The sequence below is a fragment of the Drosophila tropicalis genome, unplaced genomic scaffold (assembly GCF_018151085.1).
Source record: "Drosophila tropicalis isolate 14030-0801.00 unplaced genomic scaffold, ASM1815108v1 contig_463, whole genome shotgun sequence".
Taxonomy (NCBI): domain Eukaryota; kingdom Metazoa; phylum Arthropoda; class Insecta; order Diptera; family Drosophilidae; genus Drosophila; species Drosophila tropicalis.
Window position 1 is genome coordinate 3,920,876 of NW_027172929.1, and position 20,890 is coordinate 3,941,765.

A 20,890-nucleotide genomic window follows, 5' to 3' on the forward strand; every position below is an offset into this window, starting at 1 on the left:
ATTGGCCATTTTCCCGCCAGTTTTGGTATGTTTTCACTTTTTTAGCCGTTTTGGCGCCACTGAGCAAATCGCAATTTTACTCTTTTTAAGATTGTGTCTATTTGCTTAAAACGTAAAACTACGCATTACAGAAGCTAATTTATTTAAATGTTGGACAAATTCGGACTTATGCACGTCTATTTGCTCTCTTTTCTACCAGGGACGGCGAATCGAATTATTTATTTTACATTGTTTTAGTTTTTACAAAATCATCGATAACATCGATATTACTATCAGTGTTTCTCCAACCCTATTAGGCAGCCCTACAAAATCTAAGTTAATTACAAATTTGTTGCAACAAAAACAAAGCACATTACTGCAACTGCATTTTAAATATACCCCCACACACACATCCGCTCCAGCACTACTTGCAAAAAAGAACAACTAAATAGGTAAGCCACGCAACGGCCAACTGACCTCCGCCGTGGTCATACCCAGCTAAAATTTTACAAGTATTTTAACCACCCCCACTGATCCCCTCCGCCGTCGTTCAGCACTACTACAAAAAAGGGGAAAAAAATCTCCCGATTACAAAAACAACATCGGTTTACAATATTTAAATGGAAAATTAAATATGAAAATAGGAAATTAGCTTAGTAAAAGAAATCAAAAACTTTCAAGTTCAACAAAACGAAAGATAAGCTATAACAACAACAACACGAGCAACTAACTTGCTCACCTTGAAATCCGTCGTCATCGTCAAGATATTGACCCTGCAAAAGCATATATGTACATATATACATATATTTTTATATACATTTGCACAATTTATATATAATATACAAATATGTATTTGAATGTACATACGTAGATACCTATATCACAAACATTTTCTTTTGTTCAATTCTTAGAACACGCCGACAATTGCTAGGTGAACAAATGACCACCGCCTCCACATCGCAACATGCTTCGTCCACACTGATGGCGGCCAGCGCTGGCTCGAGCTCAGCAACAGGCACGGGAGGATCTGGTTCCAATACCACCACATCGACGCCCAGTAGCTCAGCTGTTCGCGCCCTGGCCATGGAATATAAATCATTGCAGGAAGAACCTGTCGAGGGATTTCGTGTGAAATTGATTAACGATGATAATCTCTTTGAATGGGAGGTGGCCATATTTGGGCCACCAGATACACTATATCAGGGTGGTTATTTCAAAGCCCATATGAAATTTCCGCATGATTATCCCTATTCACCGCCATCCATACGCTTCCTGACCAAAGTCTGGCATCCGAATGTCTATGAGAACGGTGATCTATGCATATCGATATTGCATCCACCTGTTGATGATCCCCAAAGCGGTGAATTGCCATGCGAACGTTGGAATCCCACACAGAATGTGCGAACGATTCTATTGTCGGTTATATCCTTGCTCAATGAACCGAATACATATTCGCCGGCAAATGTAGATGCATCGGTGATGTATCGAAGATGGCGAGATTCACAAGTAAGCGAAATTTTCTTTTTCCTCCAATCTGCATCAACTAATCTTAATTTTATTTATATCTCTCTGTCTCTCGCTCTTTTCTAGGGTAAGGATACTGAGTATCCCAATATTATCCGAAAGCAGGCTCTAGCCGCGAATGCCGAGGCGAAACGGGAGGGCATTGTTGTACCCATGACCCTGGAGGATTACTGCCTTAAGCCCACACGAAAAGTCAATACAGAATCTGGCTTAGATCCCAATTTTTATGATGATGATTTTGATCTAGAGACCGAAGATGATTTGCCGACAGACGATGATTTCGATGACGACGACGAGGATGAGGACGATGATGATGAAGATGAGGATGAACAGCAAAAGGAGCTTAGTGCCGACATTAGCAAAAATAAGTGCAACAATAATGGACTGGGAGTGGCAAGAGCAGCGGCTGCCGAGGCCGATGGCGATGCCGAATCGGCCGATGACAGCGGTAAAGGGGAAACCACATAATTAGGACCCAAACCACACAACCACCACCAACCAGCCGATCCTTTTCCATCTTCATCAACTCACCTACTCCTCTTGCTCTCCTAGGCCACACGTAGGTCAACACTTTTCTTTTAAAAAACAAAAAAAACAAAAAGCAACAAAAAAAAGCTATTATTAATATGATTAATGCCTAAGTATAAAACAGGATTAAGACGAACAAAGGATCAGATGCAACTCAAATTAGGCTTTAGTTTACTTAATTCGACTTTTACGACATAAACAAAAGTGCAAGCCTAATTCTAACTGGCGAAAAAAATTTTAAAATCAAGTCAAATTATTGAAATTATACATCATCTTCAGAAGATAAATATTCAAGCTTTCTTTTAAGTATATACATATATATATATATATATTGTTTTTTAACAAAACGAGCAACAAACGAACATTTTACAATTAACACATAAATTTATTATTATCATTTTGTTCAATAATTTTTCTTTATGCTTGTGGTTTAATTAAATTTTAATCATTTGAAATCATCTAGACTCCCAATTAAATAGGCTGATCATTAAATTATTTTTTGTGCAAAATTTTCATATCATGAAGATTTTGTTAATTTTTTTTTTATGTTTAGTCTCTAGCAATTGTTTATAAATTGCATTTTCGTTTACCCAAGCTTTAGTTTCAAGCATTTCTAACAAATATACATATATATATATATACATACATTTTTTATTATTCAAATTGATTTATCTGCTTGAATTTAGCTAAATTTAAAAGGCAAAATATTTATCATTTTAAGAGAGTTGCTGACTTTATTTTTGTTAATATCATAAATATTAAGTTAAAAAAAAAAGAAAATTGTAATCTAAAAACTATTTCTCATTTTTGGATTTGAAAAAAAAAAACATCAACCTTTATTTTCCCTTTTTTTTTTTGTAATTAAACAAAATCAGCCATGTAAAAACCTTTAAGTTAAGATGAGTATAAAAGCAATTATATAGAAATCAGGGACTTTTCCAATTCCTTCAAACAACAACAAGAGCAACAGAAAAGGGGCAAACTTAAATATAACACAAACAAACAACTAAAGAAAAAAAACAGAGAAATCAAACTCAAGCAAAAACAAACAAAAAACCAACTGATTATCATTATATACACACATAAAATGATATATATAAAATATATGTATTAGATTTAAAAACTATTATTTATGTGCAAGAAATTTTGGGCTAACATTTTAATGATTAACAAAAACAAAAAAAAAAAAACATTCAAAACCCGATACAACCGAAGCAAGAACAGCAACAACAAATCTCTCCCAGCGAGATAAAAAACAAAATAAAAACAAAAAAAAAACATCCTAAGAAAACCGAAAAGAAACAAAGTTAAAAGCTAACAACAACAATCAACGGATTTCAAATAATATATATATATATACATATATTAAAAACAAAAAGAGAATCTAGTATTAAGCAAATTTTTAAAACGATCAATGGAATGGAAAGCAACAACTGCAATATAAGAAACGAGAAACCGTATTGTATAAACAACAAATAAAATTGCAACAAAGATAAATAAGCCAAATAAAATGACAAAAAAGGTAAAAGTTCCATAAAGTTTTCGGAATGCATTTATATCCAAAGTTGATTCAACTTTCAATATAGAAAAGAATGGTTTAACAGATAAAAAATTGAACAAAGAGAATCATTTAAGATATGTCCATAAACCAAAAGGCTGCAACTTTTTATATTTTCCGATTTCTCTTGCAACGCATTAGATAGGACTAGATTGGATAGGTCAATAAAATTCGAATTCCAATTCCTAGTATTGCTGGCATTTTATGCTGCCAATTGCCCAAAGATGAAGATAACTCCTGACATTGGTCACTAACCTGTAAATTAGATGGTTGGAAAGCCTTATTCGTCAAGTGGATATTCTTTTCAAGCATTGTTTCTTTTGCATGTGCATTTATCCAAAGACAAAAGTTTCACTTAAAGCGGTAATATATGTAAGTACATATGGGTAAGCAAAGAATTGGGGTAACCTTTCCACTATTTCAACTGAAAAGGAGCGAGACGGAATGCTCTGTATCTATGTTTTCGTATGAGGGATCATCTCGCAGAGAACATACGTTCGGTGATTGAACTATGATGCATTTTTGCAATTTGATAGACTTATATCCCATTGTGGGGCTTGTAGATTTCTTTAGTTGTTTATTATTTTGTTCAATTTCTTTTAGATTTTTGTCACCAGCTTGGCACGCTTTCGCCATGCCACCAAAGCCGGCGTCAGATCCTTATCCGTAATGGCGGGCATGCGTATCAGCGAGCTATAGACACCGATATCAGCTACAGACATTTGTGAGCCACCGAAATATTGCTGCTTCTGCAGACGCTTCTCGAGCAGCCTAACCATGGCCACCTGAGATTTGTGGGTGGTGCAACGCAACAGTTGATAGCAAATGTCCAGCACTAAATCAATCTCGTTGCAAATGGGTGAGCCTTCATACCGATATTCCGCTGGACCCACACGACCCAAGTAACGAATTATGTTAACTTCTCCATAAATGGGAACATACATGGTCGGTGAACTTATCATTTCAGTGTGCTCGCCTGTCAACGATTACGATTAAATTTTGGTTATAGGCAAACAAATGGATCATTCATCATCAATTCACTTACAATTTTTCCATATCAAGGTAACATTGATCTTGGGCAATGATTCATTAATTGGGACCTTGGCTAGGTTTTGTTCAAATTCTCGTGCCGCTGGTCCAATGTCTGCCATTGTGGAGTGTGTAAAGGTTTTTATGTCGATTGTATAGAGGTCACGCCAGGCATTCTTTAGAGCCAGCAGAGCGTAGGGTATGAAGTTCGGATGACCATTGATGACAATATCCTCGAGTGGCACCTGAAAATGGAAGTAAATAAGATGTAATTAGCTTGAATTTAATTGGTTTCACTCATTTTACAGCCTCACCTCTTTTAAGCCACCATTCTGATAGCCTGTCGTATGCTGAATCGTCTTGCCACATAGACCCAGACCGGCTCTTATTTTGCCCAATTGGGCCTTGAGATCCTCCAGTTGGAGCAAAACCTTATCCTGACGGGCCACCACTGCTGATGTATCCTTGCCATTGTTGGCCTGCAAGAAAAGCAAGAAGAAAAGCAAACGATTATTCAAGACAACTTGGCGGCGTCCAGCAATGGATATCCCATTGGACGGCGACCCCAAGGACACACACACACAGGAGACAGCAAGCAAACACACACAATATTTCATCATCATATTTCATGTTTTCTATTGTTGTTGTTTTTGTTAGTCGTATAATTGTTTATAAATAGAATTTGGTTTAGTTGTTGTTGTTGTTGTTTTTCTTGATTTAACCTTTAACAATTGTTGAATTTGTCGGCCTAAAATGTCCAAGTCAAGTGCACATGTGGCGCTGCTGCTGCTGCTGTAGCTCTTGCCGCTGCCGATCTGCTGCTGTGGGAGTGACTGGATCTTCTTAATTAACTATACAAACTTAATTATACTATATATATGTATATATTTATATACATACATTTGTATGTATATATGTAATTGAATTAATTGATTCTTACACTGGAGCTGCTGCTGACGCCGGCACCGGTGCTGGGGCTGCCCGTCAGGCTCACATTCTTCAGATCATACATACAGGTTGGCAATTTTATTTCGAATTGGGGAAGTAAAGTTTTCAGCTCGTACATTTCGCTAACAAAATATCTATGTATATATATATATATCCGTGGGAATAACTAATTTAGTGTGGCCATGATCAACCAAAGCACATGTGTTTGCGTTCTGAATTCCATCGAAAGCATATTTTTTGCCGGTGGTTGTTGGATTTAAAGGACTATTTGTTGTTACATTTTAAGTTTTGTTTTCGAAATCAATATAGATGAAGTATGAAACATAGTCAAATTTCCTAGAGGGTTTTAATATTTAATAAATAAAATTTAATTTTAACTGGCGTGTAGATAACGGTCGATAATTTCACCTAACTATCGATATTATGTTGTAGTCCCGCTTTTTTAAAAGTTATCGGGATTCGAAAAGAAAAACGAGATAAATGAGCAAATGTTTTTGAAAAATATTTTTCATGTAATTCTTAATAATAGAATCAAAGTATTATACAAAATAACCAACCAGTAGATCTTTGTACCTACATTATTAATTGTTTGATTATTTGAGTACTTTCTTAAGCAATTTTAGCTTTAGGTGGTAGCGGCTTATGTTTGGGCAGACGTTTTATTCTTCTGTCCACAATATGTCTGAGACGACGATCCGGTTTTATGAGTTCACTCTCATCCATAGGCTCAATAACCTGGCCCTTGCGTGTTATTACAGCGGGACGCGTTAACATTCTGAAAGCAGTTTCCGGTACAAAGTTCCGACCAATTGGAGCTCGTATGCTAGCCTCATAATCAGCCAGGGATCTAAAGGGGAATGGCACCGAGGAGACCAAATGTGAACGGGTATCTTTACTGCTTGTCTCATTGATGTATAAATTATCCTTGTTCTCATCCCGTCGCTTCTCGGGTACAGCAAGTTTCAACAGAAGACGTTTATTGCGGCGCTCCATAACCTCGGGGGATATGCCTGCACCAGCCCATGAGCCCCACCCTGGCATGGCCAATTGGAGCTCTGTGTTCTTTAGTTCCGAATCTTTTTCCTTGTCCTTATTAAAATCGGCTATAATATCATCGTCTTCGAAGGCCTCAGTTAGGGTAAGTTGACGTTCTGCATTGGTATTATCTTCTTCGTCGAAATCGGCTTCTAGTTCCCCAACTCCAAGGGCATCATTTAGTCGGCCTCGTGATGATTGTGTCCAATTCAAAGTTGTCACTTTGGTGGGATCTATCGAGTCAATGACGGCAGAGGATTTCTCTACTATTTCAGCCTCTTCTAATACATTTGAATTTGCTGTATCAGTTTTCGCTTCTATATCTTCACTATTGAGAGGCTCATCAATTTCAATGCGTTGTTTGGTATTTTTAAAAGTCAAATCCTTAAGATTTTTTAATGCATCCTTCTTTTTCTTCAATTGCTTGCCCTTTGTTGGCTTTTCCTTGAGTTTGTCTGCTTGCTTTCTTAGCTTTTCTAATTTTTTGCCAACTTTTTCTTTCAATATGTCCCCATGCTGTTCGAAAATCTCCTCCAAGGTGGCGTTTTTACTTAACTTCTCCACCTTCCAGCCATTTTGTACAGTTATTTTTGCTTTTTTGACCTTCTTTACAGAACTTTTCTTTGCTTTGGGAGTAGCTTCTGCACTTTCTTCTTTCTCCTTAGTTTCTTTTAGTTCCTGGATATCTTCACGATGCTGTGCTAGTAATTTGTCAGTTTCATTTCGTTCAGTCCAGTATTTACGCCAGTTTGTATCATCGGTTTGTTCTTCATTTGTGTTGGTCTTGCTTTTTGACTTTACTTTGGTCCAGGGATTAAATGGATCATTATCCAAGAGCTTATCTTCCTCGTCCAATTTGAATGTGTTTGTTTCCTGCTCCTCTTCACTTTCGGATTCGTGTTGCTTTTGCGTTAATTGACGACTTACCGCCAACTGTTCGGCTAAGTCCTTACGCACCTCTTTGTCATATTTGGCCCGCACTTGCAAATTCTTGGCCCAAGTGCCAGTGTTTTTATGTCGCAGGCTAGCTCTTTCCTTCACTCGACTTTTTTTCCAAAGCGTCGAGTTTCTCGAGAGCCGCTTCTGGATTGGTCTTTTGCAGCAATTCAAATTCTTTAATCTGTTCCAGCATTTTGTGACGTTTTTGCAGTTTATGATACTTTTTGGATTTGATCTTTTTCTGCATTCTAGCCTTGGCAGATTTTTGGGATTCACGCATCTTCAGATAGGCCAACTCCTTGCGGCGTGCAAATAGCTCATCTCTTGTCAACTTCTTCTCTAATAAGGCATTCTCCTGCTGCGCCAGTAACTTATCATCAGTCATATCACCAATTTGCTTTTTCCTTAATTCACGAAGTCTCTGATTACTTTCTTCGAGCTCCTTGGCCAGATCCGATTTAATGCTGGTCTTAAGAGGCTTGGCGTGGGCAGAGGTGTTTACGTAAATGGTCTCCGAGGGTATGGGAAATATCTAAAACAATTTGGTTGTTAATCAAAATTGATAGTATTGAACAAGTGTTTACCTGTGTTTCTGCTGAACGCTGTTTGGCTACCACAGCATCCCAGCGACCAAGTTTCTTGCTGACTCCTTCATAACCAATTGTTCGCTTTATACGATCCGCCGCTGGTTTCTCCAATGGTTTCTGCAGCACTTTCTTAGTGCTTTGGACATTCTTCAGCTTTTTCCCTGTATCCAAATGCTTGGATGAGGTTCGAAGTATCTGGACTAGGTCATTAAGTCCCACAGCCCGGGGCTCATCAACATTTGCCGACGACGACGACGCATTCGATGACTTTACCAACTGGAACTCATCCTGTACTGGTTGGCGTTCATCACGTGTGGAACGCTGTATATGCTGGACGTTGCCGCGACTGCTGATAGCCTGCAGTAGCTTCTTGTGTGACTGTGGATTGTATTGCTCTTCATCGTCACTCATGTTGTTGCAATTCAAAATTAAACAAATTTTACTCAGTTAAACCACGCGGTGTACACAACAGCTGACAAGTGCAGCCTAAGAAGAAAATCGATAGGTTCTTATGGAAATAATCGAAAATTTTTGCGGTCTTTAGAGCACTGGTAATTTTCTGCCACCAAATTTCATAACACTATCCACTCCTGTCGTTTTGTTTGTTTCATTGTCCGGCGTTGTTTTCTTTTATTTTTTGTTAAATAATATTAAAAGAATCGGCATAATAATATGGCCGATACTAAATCCGGTCGCTATGCCAATTCCAATGCAAACAGTGGCCCCAGTGGCAGCAGTAGTAGTACTCCCACCAATATCTCACAATTGGTCCAGGGACCGGCTAATTTGGAATGCAAGGACTTTCAGGAATATCTGCGGACACGACAGACGCCGGAAACGCTGGAGAAACTCTACAACTATCCGCCTATATGCCTGGCCGTGTATCGCGATTTGCCGGAAATAGCCCGTCAGTTCATTATACGCATTCTGTTTGTCGATCAACCTGTACCGCAGGCGGTAGTCAGCTCTTGGGGAGCGCAAAGATGTGCCAAGTAAGTAGACATAGTTCCACCCGTGAGAGACGAAATGAGAGTCTATTTATGACATATATTACAGAGAACAGCAGGAGGCCACCAGTTGTTTAACATCCCTAAATGTATGGCGAGTAACGGCCATACCTGGTGGATTGGCTGCTTGGGAATTGTCGCCTACATTCAAGAAGAGCGTTAGGCAAATACTTTTAGGCGGTGGCAAGCCCTGGCCAATGACAAATACACTGGAGAAAGACTCAAAACCGCGTGACATCGCCTTCCTGGACTCATATGCGATGTCAAGATGGCGTTGTGTACTTCATTACATGGTAGGCACTGGCAATCGCAATGGCACAGATGCGGAAGCCATTAGTCCAGATGCTGTGCGAATTCTTCTGCATGCCAATCTGATGAAGCGAGATGAACGCGATGGCATAACGATAACACGGCAAGGATTCCAGTTTCTATTGCTGGACACGAGGGCACAAGTATGGCATTTTATGATGCAATACCTGGATACGTGTGAGGAGCGTGGCATATCACTACCCGAATGTCTATCGATGTTATTCCAATTGAGTTTCTCCACACTGGGCAGGGATTACAGCTCGGAAGGAATGAGCAATCAAATGTTGGCATTTCTACAACATTTACGAGAATTCGGTTTGGTTTTTCAAAGGAAACGCAAAGAGGGACGCTTCTATCCCACGCGTTTGGCTTTGAATGTTACCAGCAAAGAGTCAGCGGATGCAGCCACAGCCATTGTTACCTTATCAGCTTCGGAGGAAGAGGAACGTATGCAGGATCGCGGCTACATAGTGGTAGAGACAAATTATCGTGTCTATGCCTATACGGACTCGCCACTGCAAGTGGCTGTTCTTGGACTCTTTACCGAGCTGTTATATCGGTTTCCCAATTTGGTTGTTGGCGTTCTCACCAGAGATTCCGTGCGTCAGGCTTTAAGAGGAGGCATTACAGCTGAACAAATTATCTCCTATCTCGAGCAATATGCCCATCCGAATATGAAACTTGTAGAATCAGCCATCAACTCGAAATCTTGCCTACCACCCACAGTTGTAGATCAAATCAAGTTGTGGGAAATGGAACGTAATCGTTTCACCTATACCGAGGGTGTAGTCTATAATCAATTTCTTTCGACAAACGATTTCGTCACTCTACGGGATTATGCTCAATCCATTCAAGTTTTGGTTTGGCAAAATGAGAAAACACGTACTATGGTGGTCCAGAAGAATGGACATGATGACGTTAAACGCTATTGGAAAAAGTATTCCAAAAGCGGTGGCTGAGCAAGAGTTGTGTGCTAAGGTTAGAGGGATATTCTAATTTGCTTACCTTGCGAAGAATAATAGTGGTCGGTCCACGGTCGATAACTGTATCGGTCGGGGTTTTGGGATTTAGTTATCCGTAGGATTTCAAATATAGTTATAAATTAAAATTTATCTAAATGTCTTTTTATTTTAATATGTATATAAAACATTGTGAAAAAGAGCGAGATGACGTATACTTTTGCGCTTGCGGGCAAGTAAAATACATAAGTGAAATGTATATTTCCCCTCGTCTATTTGTTCTCGAGTCCGGCAAATCGACGGCGCTCGTTCCGACGGAACTCTTGGCGTACAGTCCGCGATTGTCCCTTTAAGGAACGAACAACCAATTTTTCATCACAATCATGTAGCGGTTTATAGGTTCCTACATCGGGCTCCTGGTCCCAATCATCCTCACATTCAACCGTTTTTTGAGGCACACTCTCCGCCCCTTTTAAGGATGGCTTTTCTTCTTCTTGCACGTCATTCACGAAGTTCAAAACATTGCTTGTACAATGGTTCTTGATATGATCCTTTGAAGAAAAAGACTATAAATAGTAACGGTAGACTACACGTGTGTAATATTCCTTTCTTTACCAGTATTTTCGCAGCAGGTGCACTATGTGTTTCATTAAATGGACATATAACAATTTTTTTTTCTCTTTTGGTTCAAGCGTTCGGCAACAACGTATTATATGGGTTTCCAGGCGTCCACGCAGGGATTTATGGCTTTTATTTATAGGACAAGTTACAAAATCGTTGAAAGACATATTTTAGTCCAACTTCGTCGGCGACCAAAAGAGAAATGCTGATGCTTGAGAAAATTCCGAACAAGAAGAAGATATAGAAAGCACAGTAAGCTAAATCTTGCGTCAAAGGAGACAAAAAAATAATGGTCACACAAATCTTTCCAAAAGACCGTTAAATAGAGAATATATGGTAACACTAATCTAAGGATAACACTAAGTGAAGGATAAAATAATACTTATTTTGGGGGGATTTAAATTCCGTTGTCTTCAGAAGTCTGAAATTAACTTCCTATAGGTACAAGGTATTCTATCTTGATTTCTGTAAGGGTATAACAACGTCTTGCACTTCTATTATGAAATTGGTCTATATATAAACAGTTTACTCTTTATAATATAATAATCCCTTTCCCCCACCCCAAAAATATATATATACATATATATTGTATAGTAGCTGTAAGATACCTATATATACTATATTTATGTACATCAAATTTAGCCGAAGACCTCAGTAGCCATGGCTACAACCTGTTGGCTTAAACTTTGTAAGTTTAAGTTAACTCTACAAATAAATAAATAAATAATATAATGACTAGCGTTTAAAAGAATTAAACATGCAAAGTCCGCAAATTAATCGACCAAGAATGCTCCCTGTTAGCCTTACATCCAATTTTACTTGACCAATAATCGATCAATTTAAAAGTCAGATAATAAATCTATAGGGGTATACAATTTATAACCAAATTTGGTCAAAGTAAGACCAGGAACTAAATCAATTTTCATAATACATATGTATACGTTTTTCGAACGGAATGACCTAAGCTTTAGTAACAAGATGAGAATAATATCCGTTCTATATGTTATATGCTATTATATCCAACTTTATTGAATATGATCCCACTATTGTGATTCGTAACAACTTTCGCACCACGTGAGATAGAAACATTCCATCATATCCAATATTTATGTGGAAAAGGTTTACTATTTTATAGATATCAGATGTGAAAGGTCCATTAACTTTTCACTGATCAATTGGGAGACAAACTGAGGGCACTCACTTGAACTCTGTTTTGCAATGCAAAACTAAAACAAAAATAAAAAAAATAATTAACAATTGTTCATATTGAAAAATCAACTGTTCTTTATTTGTAAAGAAATGCGTTTCTTTTTCACTCCATTCGCACATTTTCTTGTATTTAAGTTTGTTGTTGTTTTTTTACACACTTTAAACGTTACGGTAAAAACGTCATATCGGTTTTGGGGCTAGTGTTTGGTGTTTACGCCGTCTCCATGGGTTGAGCAGCCGTCTCCTCGGTGTACTTGCCCTTGTCCTTGCCCAATGCTGCCAAACGTCCCTTGCCGCGACGCTCCAGAATGGCCTTGCGATCCTTGTCCAGTTTCAGTTTAACAATCAAAACTTTGCTGGGATGGATGCCCACATAGACATTGGTGCCGTTGGCGTTTTCGCGCTGGATCTTTTCAACGTAGACAACAAACTTCTTGCGGTAGGCTTGGACAACTTTGCCCACCTGGTTGCCCTTGAAGTGGCCACGGATCACCTGGACCTCGTCGTCACGACGGATTGGCATTGAGCGCACATTGTACTTTTGACGCAGCTCCTTGGAGAGGGGTGCGGACATCAGGCGACGGCGGATGTGCGATGGAGCCTGGAAGTGACGCTTGCGGTTCTTCCTGCGCGACGACGAAACAAACTGATTCAATTTCATTTTGCTGGAGGGCTGGCTGCTATGTGGTTGTAAACAAAGATAGGAAAAATACGGAAATCTTTAGTAATTTCTTCACAATAACTCTGCATAATATCACAATCAAGTAGAATATAGAATTCTTTTTTAGTTTCCATTGTTTATCTTAAATAATATCAACGGATGGCAAACTAAATAACGAATTTTATTTCGGAAACGCACCTACCGTCGTAAACACAACGAAAAGAAAGAAATTTGACAGCAACGAATGTCGGCTAGGGATGTGAAAATGAGTAGAACTATCGATACTATTTAGGGATGACAAGTTGCGGTTCGAACTTATTACTTGTTTAATAATTTAAGTTCATAAAGACAATGCTTTCTCTTGATCAAAATAAGAAATATAATTATTCAATTTAAAGACAGCATTTTCTAAAAGCTCGAAATTTATTTAAAAACCAAATTTAAAATTGACGATATATGAAATATTAGAGTCTGCTGCTACCGATTCATAGATTACCACCACTAGGCCAAGAAATGTCAAAATTCGATAACCTACTTCAGGGCTGGAATGATTTATTTCACGCACGACTATTAGATTTTATATTGAAAGTTGTGACTAGAGATTCTCAGGGCAAATTGTTATTAAAAACTTATACATCAGATGTTGCGCTGTGAAATTCATCGATGACACAATCGATAGAACCACATTCTTTATCGCTTTTAGTGAGTGAATCAATGAATTCTCATCTCTAGCCGCACTATTATCGAACTGATTACACTGGTAATCGATATTTTGTAATTGTGATTTTCCACACTGCTTAAGCTGTTAAAATTGCGCGCTTAATTCAGATTTCAAGTCTGTTGAATTTGCTGGACTGGGTGGTGTGAAGCTTTCCAAATCTGGGTGAGTTTGCGTGATTGGGTGGTGAAAGCTTTTCAAATCATTTACGTACTCCTCCTCTGCCAAACTGATCTCTACCAGATGTCTGACTGGAGTCTAATTGGAATTTTCAGTCGCGTTTTTGCAGCCAACTGTTGCGTTAGTTTTGTCCAGTTTTTCTAATTTGCTTTAATTCAATTTGCCATATTCAACATGATGAACAGCCTGAAAAAATTGCCCATGCGTATGGTAAGTGTAACTGTCAAGGGATTTTCAAAATCTCTTCCCGTCTAGAAAGTGCATTATAAGTGATAGTTTGTTTTACATTAATTTGGTTAACCATTTTTTATTTTTTTTTTTTTTTTTTTTGGCTAGGTGGCCAATGCTGCACGTCAGCAAAGTGCGGCCATGTCCTCGGCAACAGGTTTGCCACCACCGTTGACATATCTCACCGACGATGAGAAGATGATGAAGGAGACGGGTGAGTTGTAATTATATGTACATACATAGTTGTTGCTGTTGTTGTTCCTGTTTATTGCAGTTGCTCTAAATACAGTTGGACTTAGCATTTGTAATTGTAATTTTTGATAAGGCTTATTAGATTTTGAATATTATTTTTGTTGTTGCAGATATTTCTCAGTCTCTTTTTAGTTGATGTTACGCAATGATTGTTTTTTTCTTCTTTTTTTTTAGCATTTTATTATTGGTAACAATAATAATTGAGTTCAATAGTTGAGGTTTTTATTTCTGTTTTCTGACTTCTTTTATTTTTGTTTTTGTAGCTAAATGCAATTAACTTTTTCCTTTAGTGATTATTTTTTTACTTTATTTGACATTTTCTTTGCTATTTTGCTGATAAATCAGTTTTTTGTGTGGGAACTTGGAGTGGTGGAGACTAAGTTGGTCGGTTTGAAGAGGAAGGGGAGGGGCTGGTTTTATATAGATAAGCACACTAGTTTTTTTTCTATTCTGTTTTTTTTTTTTGTTTTTTATATGTTTAGATAGTGAACACAAAATATGTAATATACCTACCTGAGTGGTTATCAGTTCAGATCAAAAAATAAGGATTTATTATTCTATTAAGAATTTCCTTAAAATTTTCCAATGCATATACTATAAATATATATGTATATATATATGTATATTGTGTGTGTGTGAGTGTTTTCTTCCCATCTTTCTTTCTTTTTTTTCTCTCTTTTTTTTTTTTGCATATTTCTGCTGGTTGGAGAAACGGCAATTGAATCAATTAAGTTAATGAACAAAAATTATATAATTCATCATGAAAAGGATGGGCTCATCTAAATTTGTTTGGGCATTTCAAAAGGATTTAGGTTTATGTAATATGTGTATCTACGTAGTTAATCTATTTTCAATTTCAAAAATAAGGATGTTAGCCTTTGACCTCAAACAGCAGATCAATAGATTGCCTAGATTATATATACATACATACTATATAGTACATACATATGTATATGTAGATGTGAAATTTATTTTACTTTCTCGTTTAACAATATCCTTTTAATACAGATGTGTGTAAAGGAAGCAAAGAAAATTTTGACTCGACCTAAAGAAATGTTGGTCTTGAAATATATTTAAAAGAACGCAAATTCCTTACACACGCTTAAATAGTTATACATATGTAGCTTTTAGTCCTTTAATTCCTTTCCATTTCCATTTGTATATCTAATCTATATGAAAAGAAGCTTATTTAACAAATGTTCTTTGTTACATATTTCTATTAATTTACACAAATGATAAAATTTTAGAAAGTTGTAGATAAAAAAAATTAACACGTCATAAGCTTAAACAGGCTCAAAACTAAAGTCTAAACTACTAATAAGAGTTTAAAATAAGGCTAAAGGATAGAAGGACCTCTGTGTGCTTTCTTTTTTGGGCTAAAACTTATTTGGGTAGGTTCAAGTTCAAGGTCTGAGCTTATCAGAATATATTCTCCCTTATAGAGTATTTAGGTAAGCTCGCCACTTGGTTCGAATTAGACAAGAGAGCGATAGTGGTTGGTGTTGGGGTGGGGTGATGTGGGGTGGGTTCTTGCGGTGGGGGAAGTTCCTCAACGACACTCGTCTGGCAGCTTTTAGCTTTAGCTTCAGCTTTTGCCTATGCCTTTGCCTCATCTTCGTTGGTCTTGATCGCTAAGAGACCGACCATTTCCATTCCAAATGTGAAACACAGCGAGTTCGAAGCGTGGTGTCTGTTGTGTTTTGCCTGCCGGCTGTCGGTGTGGGGGTGGCAAGAGCGCGGGGGGACTAGAGGAGTAAGTCTGTGTGTGTGTGTGTGAGAGAGTGTGGTCTGTCTTCTTCTTGTGTAGTGTTGTTCACAAGTCAAGTCAGCTGTGAATTTAAATTTAATATTGTGAATTCCACAGCGTTACACTTGTGATAGAGCAAATTTAAAATAGGCAACTGTGCCACGCCCCCGCCTAAATGTGCACACTGTTCTAGTGTGTGCGACCGGGCAATGGGTGTGTGTGGTTCTTGGTTGTGTACTTCCCTAGAGAGTTGAATTAGTTGACCAATAAATATATATACAACTGATTCTTAGTTGGGAAGTTGACATTATCTTTTTTTCCTCTTAATTGAATTCCATATTGGGGCTTATCAATCTTAATATGCTTAATCATATATGCATAAGCTTATATAAACATTCATAAAATGTATATACATATATATTGTTTATGGTTCGATTGCTGTTACGTAAGCTGAGCTGCATGCAAAGTGGCTAAGTGCATGAGTTAAAAACGGGTTTTCTATCTCACTTGATCGGCATTCGAATGCAAAGTTCATCGTAAAACTGACAGCATACCTTTAGGGGCAGTGAGGCCCTAAAATTTACACCTCTACACCTCTAAGTACAGTTGCCTTGTGAACTTATAGTCCGAAAGCAGAAAAATAAAATGTGCTCGAGAATTGGCTAACCTAAAAGCAAATACGGAGTACAGTTGCCTCTTGAATTCTTAGTGGCTATTAACAAAATTTCATTTGAATAAGGCAAACCGGTGAATTCATTAGCTTAAGAGGTTAGTAAACAAAGCAAAAGGTCCTGCCAGGACCTCCAACACAGCTGTTTTAATTGGCCAAGCTTGTCTGCACATGGCATATGGCAAAAGTAAATTAATAATTATATATACACACTTGATCAATTATTCAAATTTTTCCCATAATATGCGACAATAGTAGAAAATAAAACATTTGCTAACGTTGAGATGGTTGGGGACAGTTGGAGGAGGTGAGGCAAGGCCAAAGGGAGGGCAATTTTGTGGGTGTGTGCCAGTTGTTGGCTTTCCGAGCACAACAAGAAGGAAAATAAAAAAATAATGCTTAAAAAAAGATCAATAATAAATACATATATAACTATATATGTATGTATGTATATGCCTTTATATATACACATACATACATGCATATGTACATATATCTGAGAGGGGGGCAGAGAGCTTCACATGGTAGTGGTGAGTGGAGAGATTGGAAGGGAGAGCAACACGCGATCGCGAGAACAAACGTTTTTCTGCTGATAAAGTAGACGCACACGCGCACATACACACACACACACACACACAAATATACATATATATCGAACTTATGTATAGGTATATACCTCAACTTATACAAACAAATGCCCGGCAAACACAGCAGGCTCCCCAAAGAACCCCCACAAAAACTTGCCGAAGGGGAACCAGTTTGATTAACGACGTTTTTTAAGAAACCATGCCCTCAAAAGCTCCATAAAGTCCGATCGTATCTGGAGAAAGCTTTCGTTCCACATTACAAAGCTTGCCTAATGATCAATATCTATTATTTTGTCGTTTCTATTTCAAATGTATCTTCTTCATTTGTATCTTGTATCTAATGAAAACATTTTGGATTAATCTTTTTCAAAATTACGTTTCATTAAGATACATTTTGGACAAATAAACGCTTTAATTAACTTCTGGTTCTTTTCTTTGGTCTGATTCTAAAGATCTTTTGATGTCCTTATCTCTGCATCCGCTTTCTAAAGTCTTTTGATTTTAGGTATATTTCGATCTTTTTTGATGAACATCTTTTTTTCCAACGACTTTTCAAGTTTCCCCTTTAATGTATTATATTCTTTCATTCTTTTTTCAGTTGCCAAATTGGCTCAGGAGCAAATTCAGCCTTTGGTCAAGAAAATGGACTTTGAGCACAAATTTGATCCTTCTGTGGTGAAGGCCGTTTTCGAAAATGGCCTGATGGGCATTGAAATCGATACAGAGTTTGGCGGCAGCGGTTGCAATTTCTTGACCAACATCATTGTGGTCGAAGAGCTATCGAAAATTGATCCTGCCGTTGCTGCCTTTGTCGATATCCATAATACACTGGTCAATTCGTTGATGATCAAATTCGGTAATGCCGAACAGAAGGCAAAATATTTGCCCAAACTGGCCCAAGAGTATGCCGGTAGCTTTGCCCTCACTGAACCCGGAGCAGGCTCTGATGCCTTCTCTCTGAAGACTGTTGCCAAAAAAGATGGCTCTCATTATGTGATCAATGGTACAAAAATGTGGATTTCCAATTCAGATGTGGCTGGTGTATTCTTGGTCTTTGCCAATGCTAAGCCAGAGGATGTAAGTACAATCAATACGACAGAATGAAATTGTTTAGCTTATCAATTATAATTGGACGATTCGATTTGATTCGTTTCGATGATAAGAATAATTAATCTTAATTAATGGTGATGCTCATTCTCTCTCCCTCTCTCTCTCTTTCTGTGTCTCTCTAGGGCTATCGCGGTATTACCACATTCATTGTGGACCGTGAGACACCTGGATTGATTGTGAACAAACCAGAGGATAAGTTGGGCATTCGCGCCTCTGGCACCTGCATGCTTACCTTTGACAATGTCCGTGTGCCCGAGGAGAATATTCTGGGTACTTTCGGTCATGGTTATAAATACGCAGCTGGTTTCCTCAATGAGGGACGCATTGGCATTGGCGCTCAGATGGTTGGCCTGGCTCAGGGCACATTCGATGCGACCATCCCCTATCTGTTGGAGCGCAAGCAGTTCGGTGAAGCCATCTACAATTTCCAATCGATGCAACATCAAATTGCCACCATTGCCACAGAGATTGAGGCTGCCCGTTTGTTGACCTACAATGCGGCTCGTCTGCAGGAGCAGGGTGCACCATTCCTTAAGGAGGCGGCCATGGCCAAATTCTATGCCAGTGAAGTGGCCCAGCGTGCGGCCATCAAATGCATCGATTGGATGGGCGGTGTCGGCTTCACTCGTGATTTCCCACAGGAGAAGTACTATCGTGATGCCAAAATTGGAGCCATCTATGAGGGCACAACCAACATGCAATTGAGCACCATTGCCAAGTGCATTAAGAAGGATTACTCTGGTTAGAAATCGATCGATCCAACGATCAGCATTCGTTATCAGAGGAAGGAGAGTTTAAGATTTTTGTTTAAGAATTTTACTGCAAGCTGAGATATCGTACATCAGATACGTCAAGTGCATTTAAGTGTTGGAATCGGATTTGATCATCGATCAATCGATTCCTTCCAATGTTATCTGTATAGCCATTTTACTATAACGCAATACTTTCTGTTATAAAAATATATATATATATTGTATATATTTGTATATTGTATCAAATACAAAGAAAAACGAAAACAATTCACTTTTTATTCCATAACAAAAACGCGAATTCAAATCATTTATTCAAGGATTCGCAGCGGCAGTAAAGGCAGCCAATAGAACATTGATAACGGTTATCATAAAGATGCCCATTACCAAAAACTCATTGGTCCTGGCACAATTTCGACTTCGATTACGTTGCTGGCGTCTCTGTTAAGATCGTTAGATCAATTGGATTAGGTACTAGCCATTAATATTTTGTATTTACCTTGAAGATAAGCATTGTGCCAACGATTAATTGCAGTACCAAGGACATTACCACCAGAGTTAAGCTAAAATAGAATGTGCTTGCGTCATGAGTGTAGGTGATCAGGAATCGCAATTGATTGGCATTAGCCGAGAGTAGAGCTATATCCATCAGGCCTAAATAATTGAATAAATGTGTCAAAGTGTATCAAATGTGAAGTTTAAATAGAGAAGAACTTAAGATGAGAATGAGTTTAAAGTTAAAGCCAACTTTAGGTCCATAGAGGGAACAGATGAAAGGTGTTACAGTTATCTCTAATCGATGTCCATTTAAAGAGCGAAAAGGACTCCCAACACTCATACCTTCGGCTGTATTTTTATTTGCAGCATAGTTTTGATCCTCTGTTAGATCGCTATCACTTTGATTGATAGATTCAATTGCATGGATCTTCGTTTGATTAGACGTTTGTTGTTCGGCTACAATCACATCAATTGCATCCTTTTTCTCGATTCGTTTATCCATGGCCATAACGCCGCAACATTTTACGGAAAGTGCCTTTTTACAAATGCCTTCGGTATCTTCATCATCCTGAATGGATACAAATACATCCTTGTCATCGTTTTCACTGCAGTTGAATTTCACTTGGTTAGTCATTTTCTCTTCCATCAGCATGACATTATTTTGGGCAGGCTCCTTTTCAGTTCTTTTATCTTTCGGCGTAAGACGACGGAATTCCCCTGATGTGGCGGTAATATAAACATCTTCGAATATTTCCTCATCCTCATGGGAGGACATAAACTCCTTGTTGCTGGCCATTGTGAATATTATTTGATTTCTGTTTATTTTTCACTTGTCACTTGGTGCTTAGACAATGCAAAATTAATATAAAAGCTTTTACATATTCTGTAAACATTCAAAACTTGTGCGGTTTTGGACTTTTTGCGGTATGTTGATAAGGTATAAATATTATTTATATACTATACAAATTTTTTTGTCACACATACTACATGTCAGATGACACTGACCCTTTCATAAAATTTGAACACACAAATTTGGGTCACACCCCTTCGAAAAAACAAAAAAAAAAAAAAACAGGGCAAACTCACATAAAGTAAAATTGAAAATTTGTGCCTCGAGTTTGCGTTACAGTTGGGCCAAGCCGGTTCATTTTGCTCACTTCCTTGCCGATTTTGTTTGATTACTTGCTCACTTGTTCAAAATTTCACTCAATTCATCACAGGTTGAAATCTTTGCTGGAAACTAATTGGCTAGAAATCA

The 20,890-nt window shown here is 38.0% G+C and overlaps 7 protein-coding genes and 1 long non-coding RNA gene across 11 annotated transcripts; 3 read left to right on the plus strand and 5 right to left on the minus strand.

The window, feature by feature from the left end:
- The first annotated feature begins 268 nt into the window (after positions 1-268).
- On the plus strand, positions 269-3,559 carry LOC137574775 (ubiquitin-conjugating enzyme E2 R2). Its single transcript, XM_068287184.1, has 3 exons — positions 269-431; positions 891-1,485; positions 1,570-3,559. The coding sequence occupies exons 2-3, from the start codon at positions 919-921 to the stop codon at positions 1,969-1,971; spliced, it is 969 nt and encodes a 322-aa protein (XP_068143285.1). The 5' UTR covers positions 269-431; positions 891-918; the 3' UTR covers positions 1,972-3,559.
- Positions 3,560-4,146: 587 nt separating this feature from the next.
- AIMP2 (aaRS-interacting multifunctional protein 2) lies at positions 4,147-5,881 on the minus strand. Of its 3 annotated transcripts, none has more exons than XM_068286873.1 (5): positions 5,559-5,881; positions 5,341-5,451; positions 4,933-5,097; positions 4,635-4,863; positions 4,147-4,565 (listed from the first exon to the last, which is right to left on the minus strand). In XM_068286873.1, exons 1-5 carry the CDS (start codon positions 5,682-5,684, stop codon positions 4,189-4,191), a joined length of 1,008 nt encoding a protein of 335 aa, XP_068142974.1. In that variant the 5' UTR covers positions 5,685-5,881; the 3' UTR covers positions 4,147-4,188. The 3 variants fall into 3 exon arrangements, with proteins under 3 accessions (XP_068142974.1, XP_068142975.1, XP_068142976.1); XM_068286874.1 differs by having other exon boundaries at positions 5,341-5,439; positions 5,559-5,880; XM_068286875.1 differs by lacking the exon at positions 5,341-5,451 and having other exon boundaries at positions 5,559-5,871.
- Positions 5,882-6,055: 174 nt separating this feature from the next.
- LOC137574462 (U3 small nucleolar RNA-associated protein 14 homolog A) lies at positions 6,056-8,610 on the minus strand. The gene is given in 3 exon segments (XM_068286785.1): positions 6,056-7,651; positions 7,653-8,072; positions 8,125-8,610. Coding segments are annotated over 3 exon segments (2,310 nt in total). The 5' UTR covers positions 8,539-8,610; the 3' UTR covers positions 6,056-6,175.
- A 93-nt stretch (positions 8,611-8,703) lies between these two features.
- Positions 8,704-10,555, plus strand: mrn (general transcription factor IIH subunit 4 marionette). Its single transcript, XM_068286842.1, has 2 exons — positions 8,704-9,119; positions 9,184-10,555. Exons 1-2 carry the CDS (start codon positions 8,800-8,802, stop codon positions 10,400-10,402), a joined length of 1,539 nt encoding a protein of 512 aa, XP_068142943.1. The 5' UTR covers positions 8,704-8,799; the 3' UTR covers positions 10,403-10,555.
- Positions 10,546-11,324, minus strand: LOC137574506 (uncharacterized). Its single transcript, XR_011032012.1, has 2 exons — positions 11,018-11,324; positions 10,546-10,953 (listed from the first exon to the last, which is right to left on the minus strand). It is a non-coding gene; the product is annotated as an uncharacterized lncRNA (long non-coding RNA).
- A 956-nt stretch (positions 11,325-12,280) lies between these two features.
- Positions 12,281-13,163, minus strand: RpL26 (ribosomal protein L26). 2 transcript variants are annotated; one of them, XM_068286843.1, is made up of 2 exons: positions 13,092-13,163; positions 12,281-12,909 (listed from the first exon to the last, which is right to left on the minus strand). In XM_068286843.1, exon 2 carries the CDS (start codon positions 12,891-12,893, stop codon positions 12,444-12,446), a length of 450 nt encoding a protein of 149 aa, XP_068142944.1. In that variant the 5' UTR covers positions 12,894-12,909; positions 13,092-13,163; the 3' UTR covers positions 12,281-12,443. The 2 variants fall into 2 exon arrangements, with proteins under 2 accessions (XP_068142944.1, XP_068142946.1); XM_068286845.1 differs by having other exon boundaries at positions 13,096-13,115.
- Positions 13,164-13,843: 680 nt separating this feature from the next.
- LOC137574539 (short/branched chain specific acyl-CoA dehydrogenase, mitochondrial) lies at positions 13,844-19,404 on the plus strand. The gene is made up of 4 exons (XM_068286893.1): positions 13,844-14,001; positions 14,128-14,233; positions 17,874-18,352; positions 18,508-19,404. The coding sequence occupies exons 1-4, from the start codon at positions 13,966-13,968 to the stop codon at positions 19,129-19,131; spliced, it is 1,245 nt and encodes a 414-aa protein (XP_068142994.1). The 5' UTR covers positions 13,844-13,965; the 3' UTR covers positions 19,132-19,404.
- Positions 19,405-19,449: 45 nt separating this feature from the next.
- NijB (Ninjurin B) lies at positions 19,450-20,428 on the minus strand. Its single transcript, XM_068287144.1, has 3 exons — positions 19,975-20,428; positions 19,634-19,788; positions 19,450-19,575 (listed from the first exon to the last, which is right to left on the minus strand). The coding sequence occupies exons 1-3, from the start codon at positions 20,426-20,428 to the stop codon at positions 19,450-19,452; spliced, it is 735 nt and encodes a 244-aa protein (XP_068143245.1).
- Positions 20,429-20,890: the final 462 nt, after the last annotated feature.

Coding starts and splice junctions, on each gene's coding strand:
- LOC137574775 (XM_068287184.1), top strand. CDS start 919: ATGACCACCGCCTCCACATCGCAACATGCTTCGTCCACACTGATGGCG. Junction 1,486..1,569: donor GAAGATGGCGAGATTCACAA/GTAAGCGAAATT, acceptor GCTCTTTTCTAG/GGTAAGGATACTGAGTATCC.
- AIMP2 (XM_068286873.1), bottom strand. CDS start 5,684: ATGTACGAGCTGAAAACTTTACTTCCCCAATTCGAAATAAAATTGCCA. Junction 5,098..5,340: donor AAATTCAACAATTGTTAAAG/GTTAAATCAAGA, acceptor CTTTTCTTGCAG/GCCAACAATGGCAAGGATAC. Junction 4,864..4,932: donor AGAATGGTGGCTTAAAAGAG/GTGAGGCTGTAA, acceptor TTCCATTTTCAG/GTGCCACTCGAGGATATTGT.
- mrn (XM_068286842.1), top strand. CDS start 8,800: ATGGCCGATACTAAATCCGGTCGCTATGCCAATTCCAATGCAAACAGT. Junction 9,120..9,183: donor GGAGCGCAAAGATGTGCCAA/GTAAGTAGACAT, acceptor CATATATTACAG/AGAACAGCAGGAGGCCACCA.
- RpL26 (XM_068286843.1), bottom strand. CDS start 12,893: ATGAAATTGAATCAGTTTGTTTCGTCGTCGCGCAGGAAGAACCGCAAG.
- LOC137574539 (XM_068286893.1), top strand. CDS start 13,966: ATGATGAACAGCCTGAAAAAATTGCCCATGCGTATG. Junction 14,002..14,127: donor AAAAATTGCCCATGCGTATG/GTAAGTGTAACT, acceptor TTTTTTGGCTAG/GTGGCCAATGCTGCACGTCA. Junction 18,353..18,507: donor CCAATGCTAAGCCAGAGGAT/GTAAGTACAATC, acceptor GTGTCTCTCTAG/GGCTATCGCGGTATTACCAC.
- NijB (XM_068287144.1), bottom strand. CDS start 20,428: ATGGCCAGCAACAAGGAGTTTATGTCCTCCCATGAGGATGAGGAAATA. Junction 19,789..19,974: donor AAATAAAAATACAGCCGAAG/GTATGAGTGTTG, acceptor TCAATTATTTAG/GCCTGATGGATATAGCTCTA. Junction 19,576..19,633: donor GCACAATGCTTATCTTCAAG/GTAAATACAAAA, acceptor CGATCTTAACAG/AGACGCCAGCAACGTAATCG.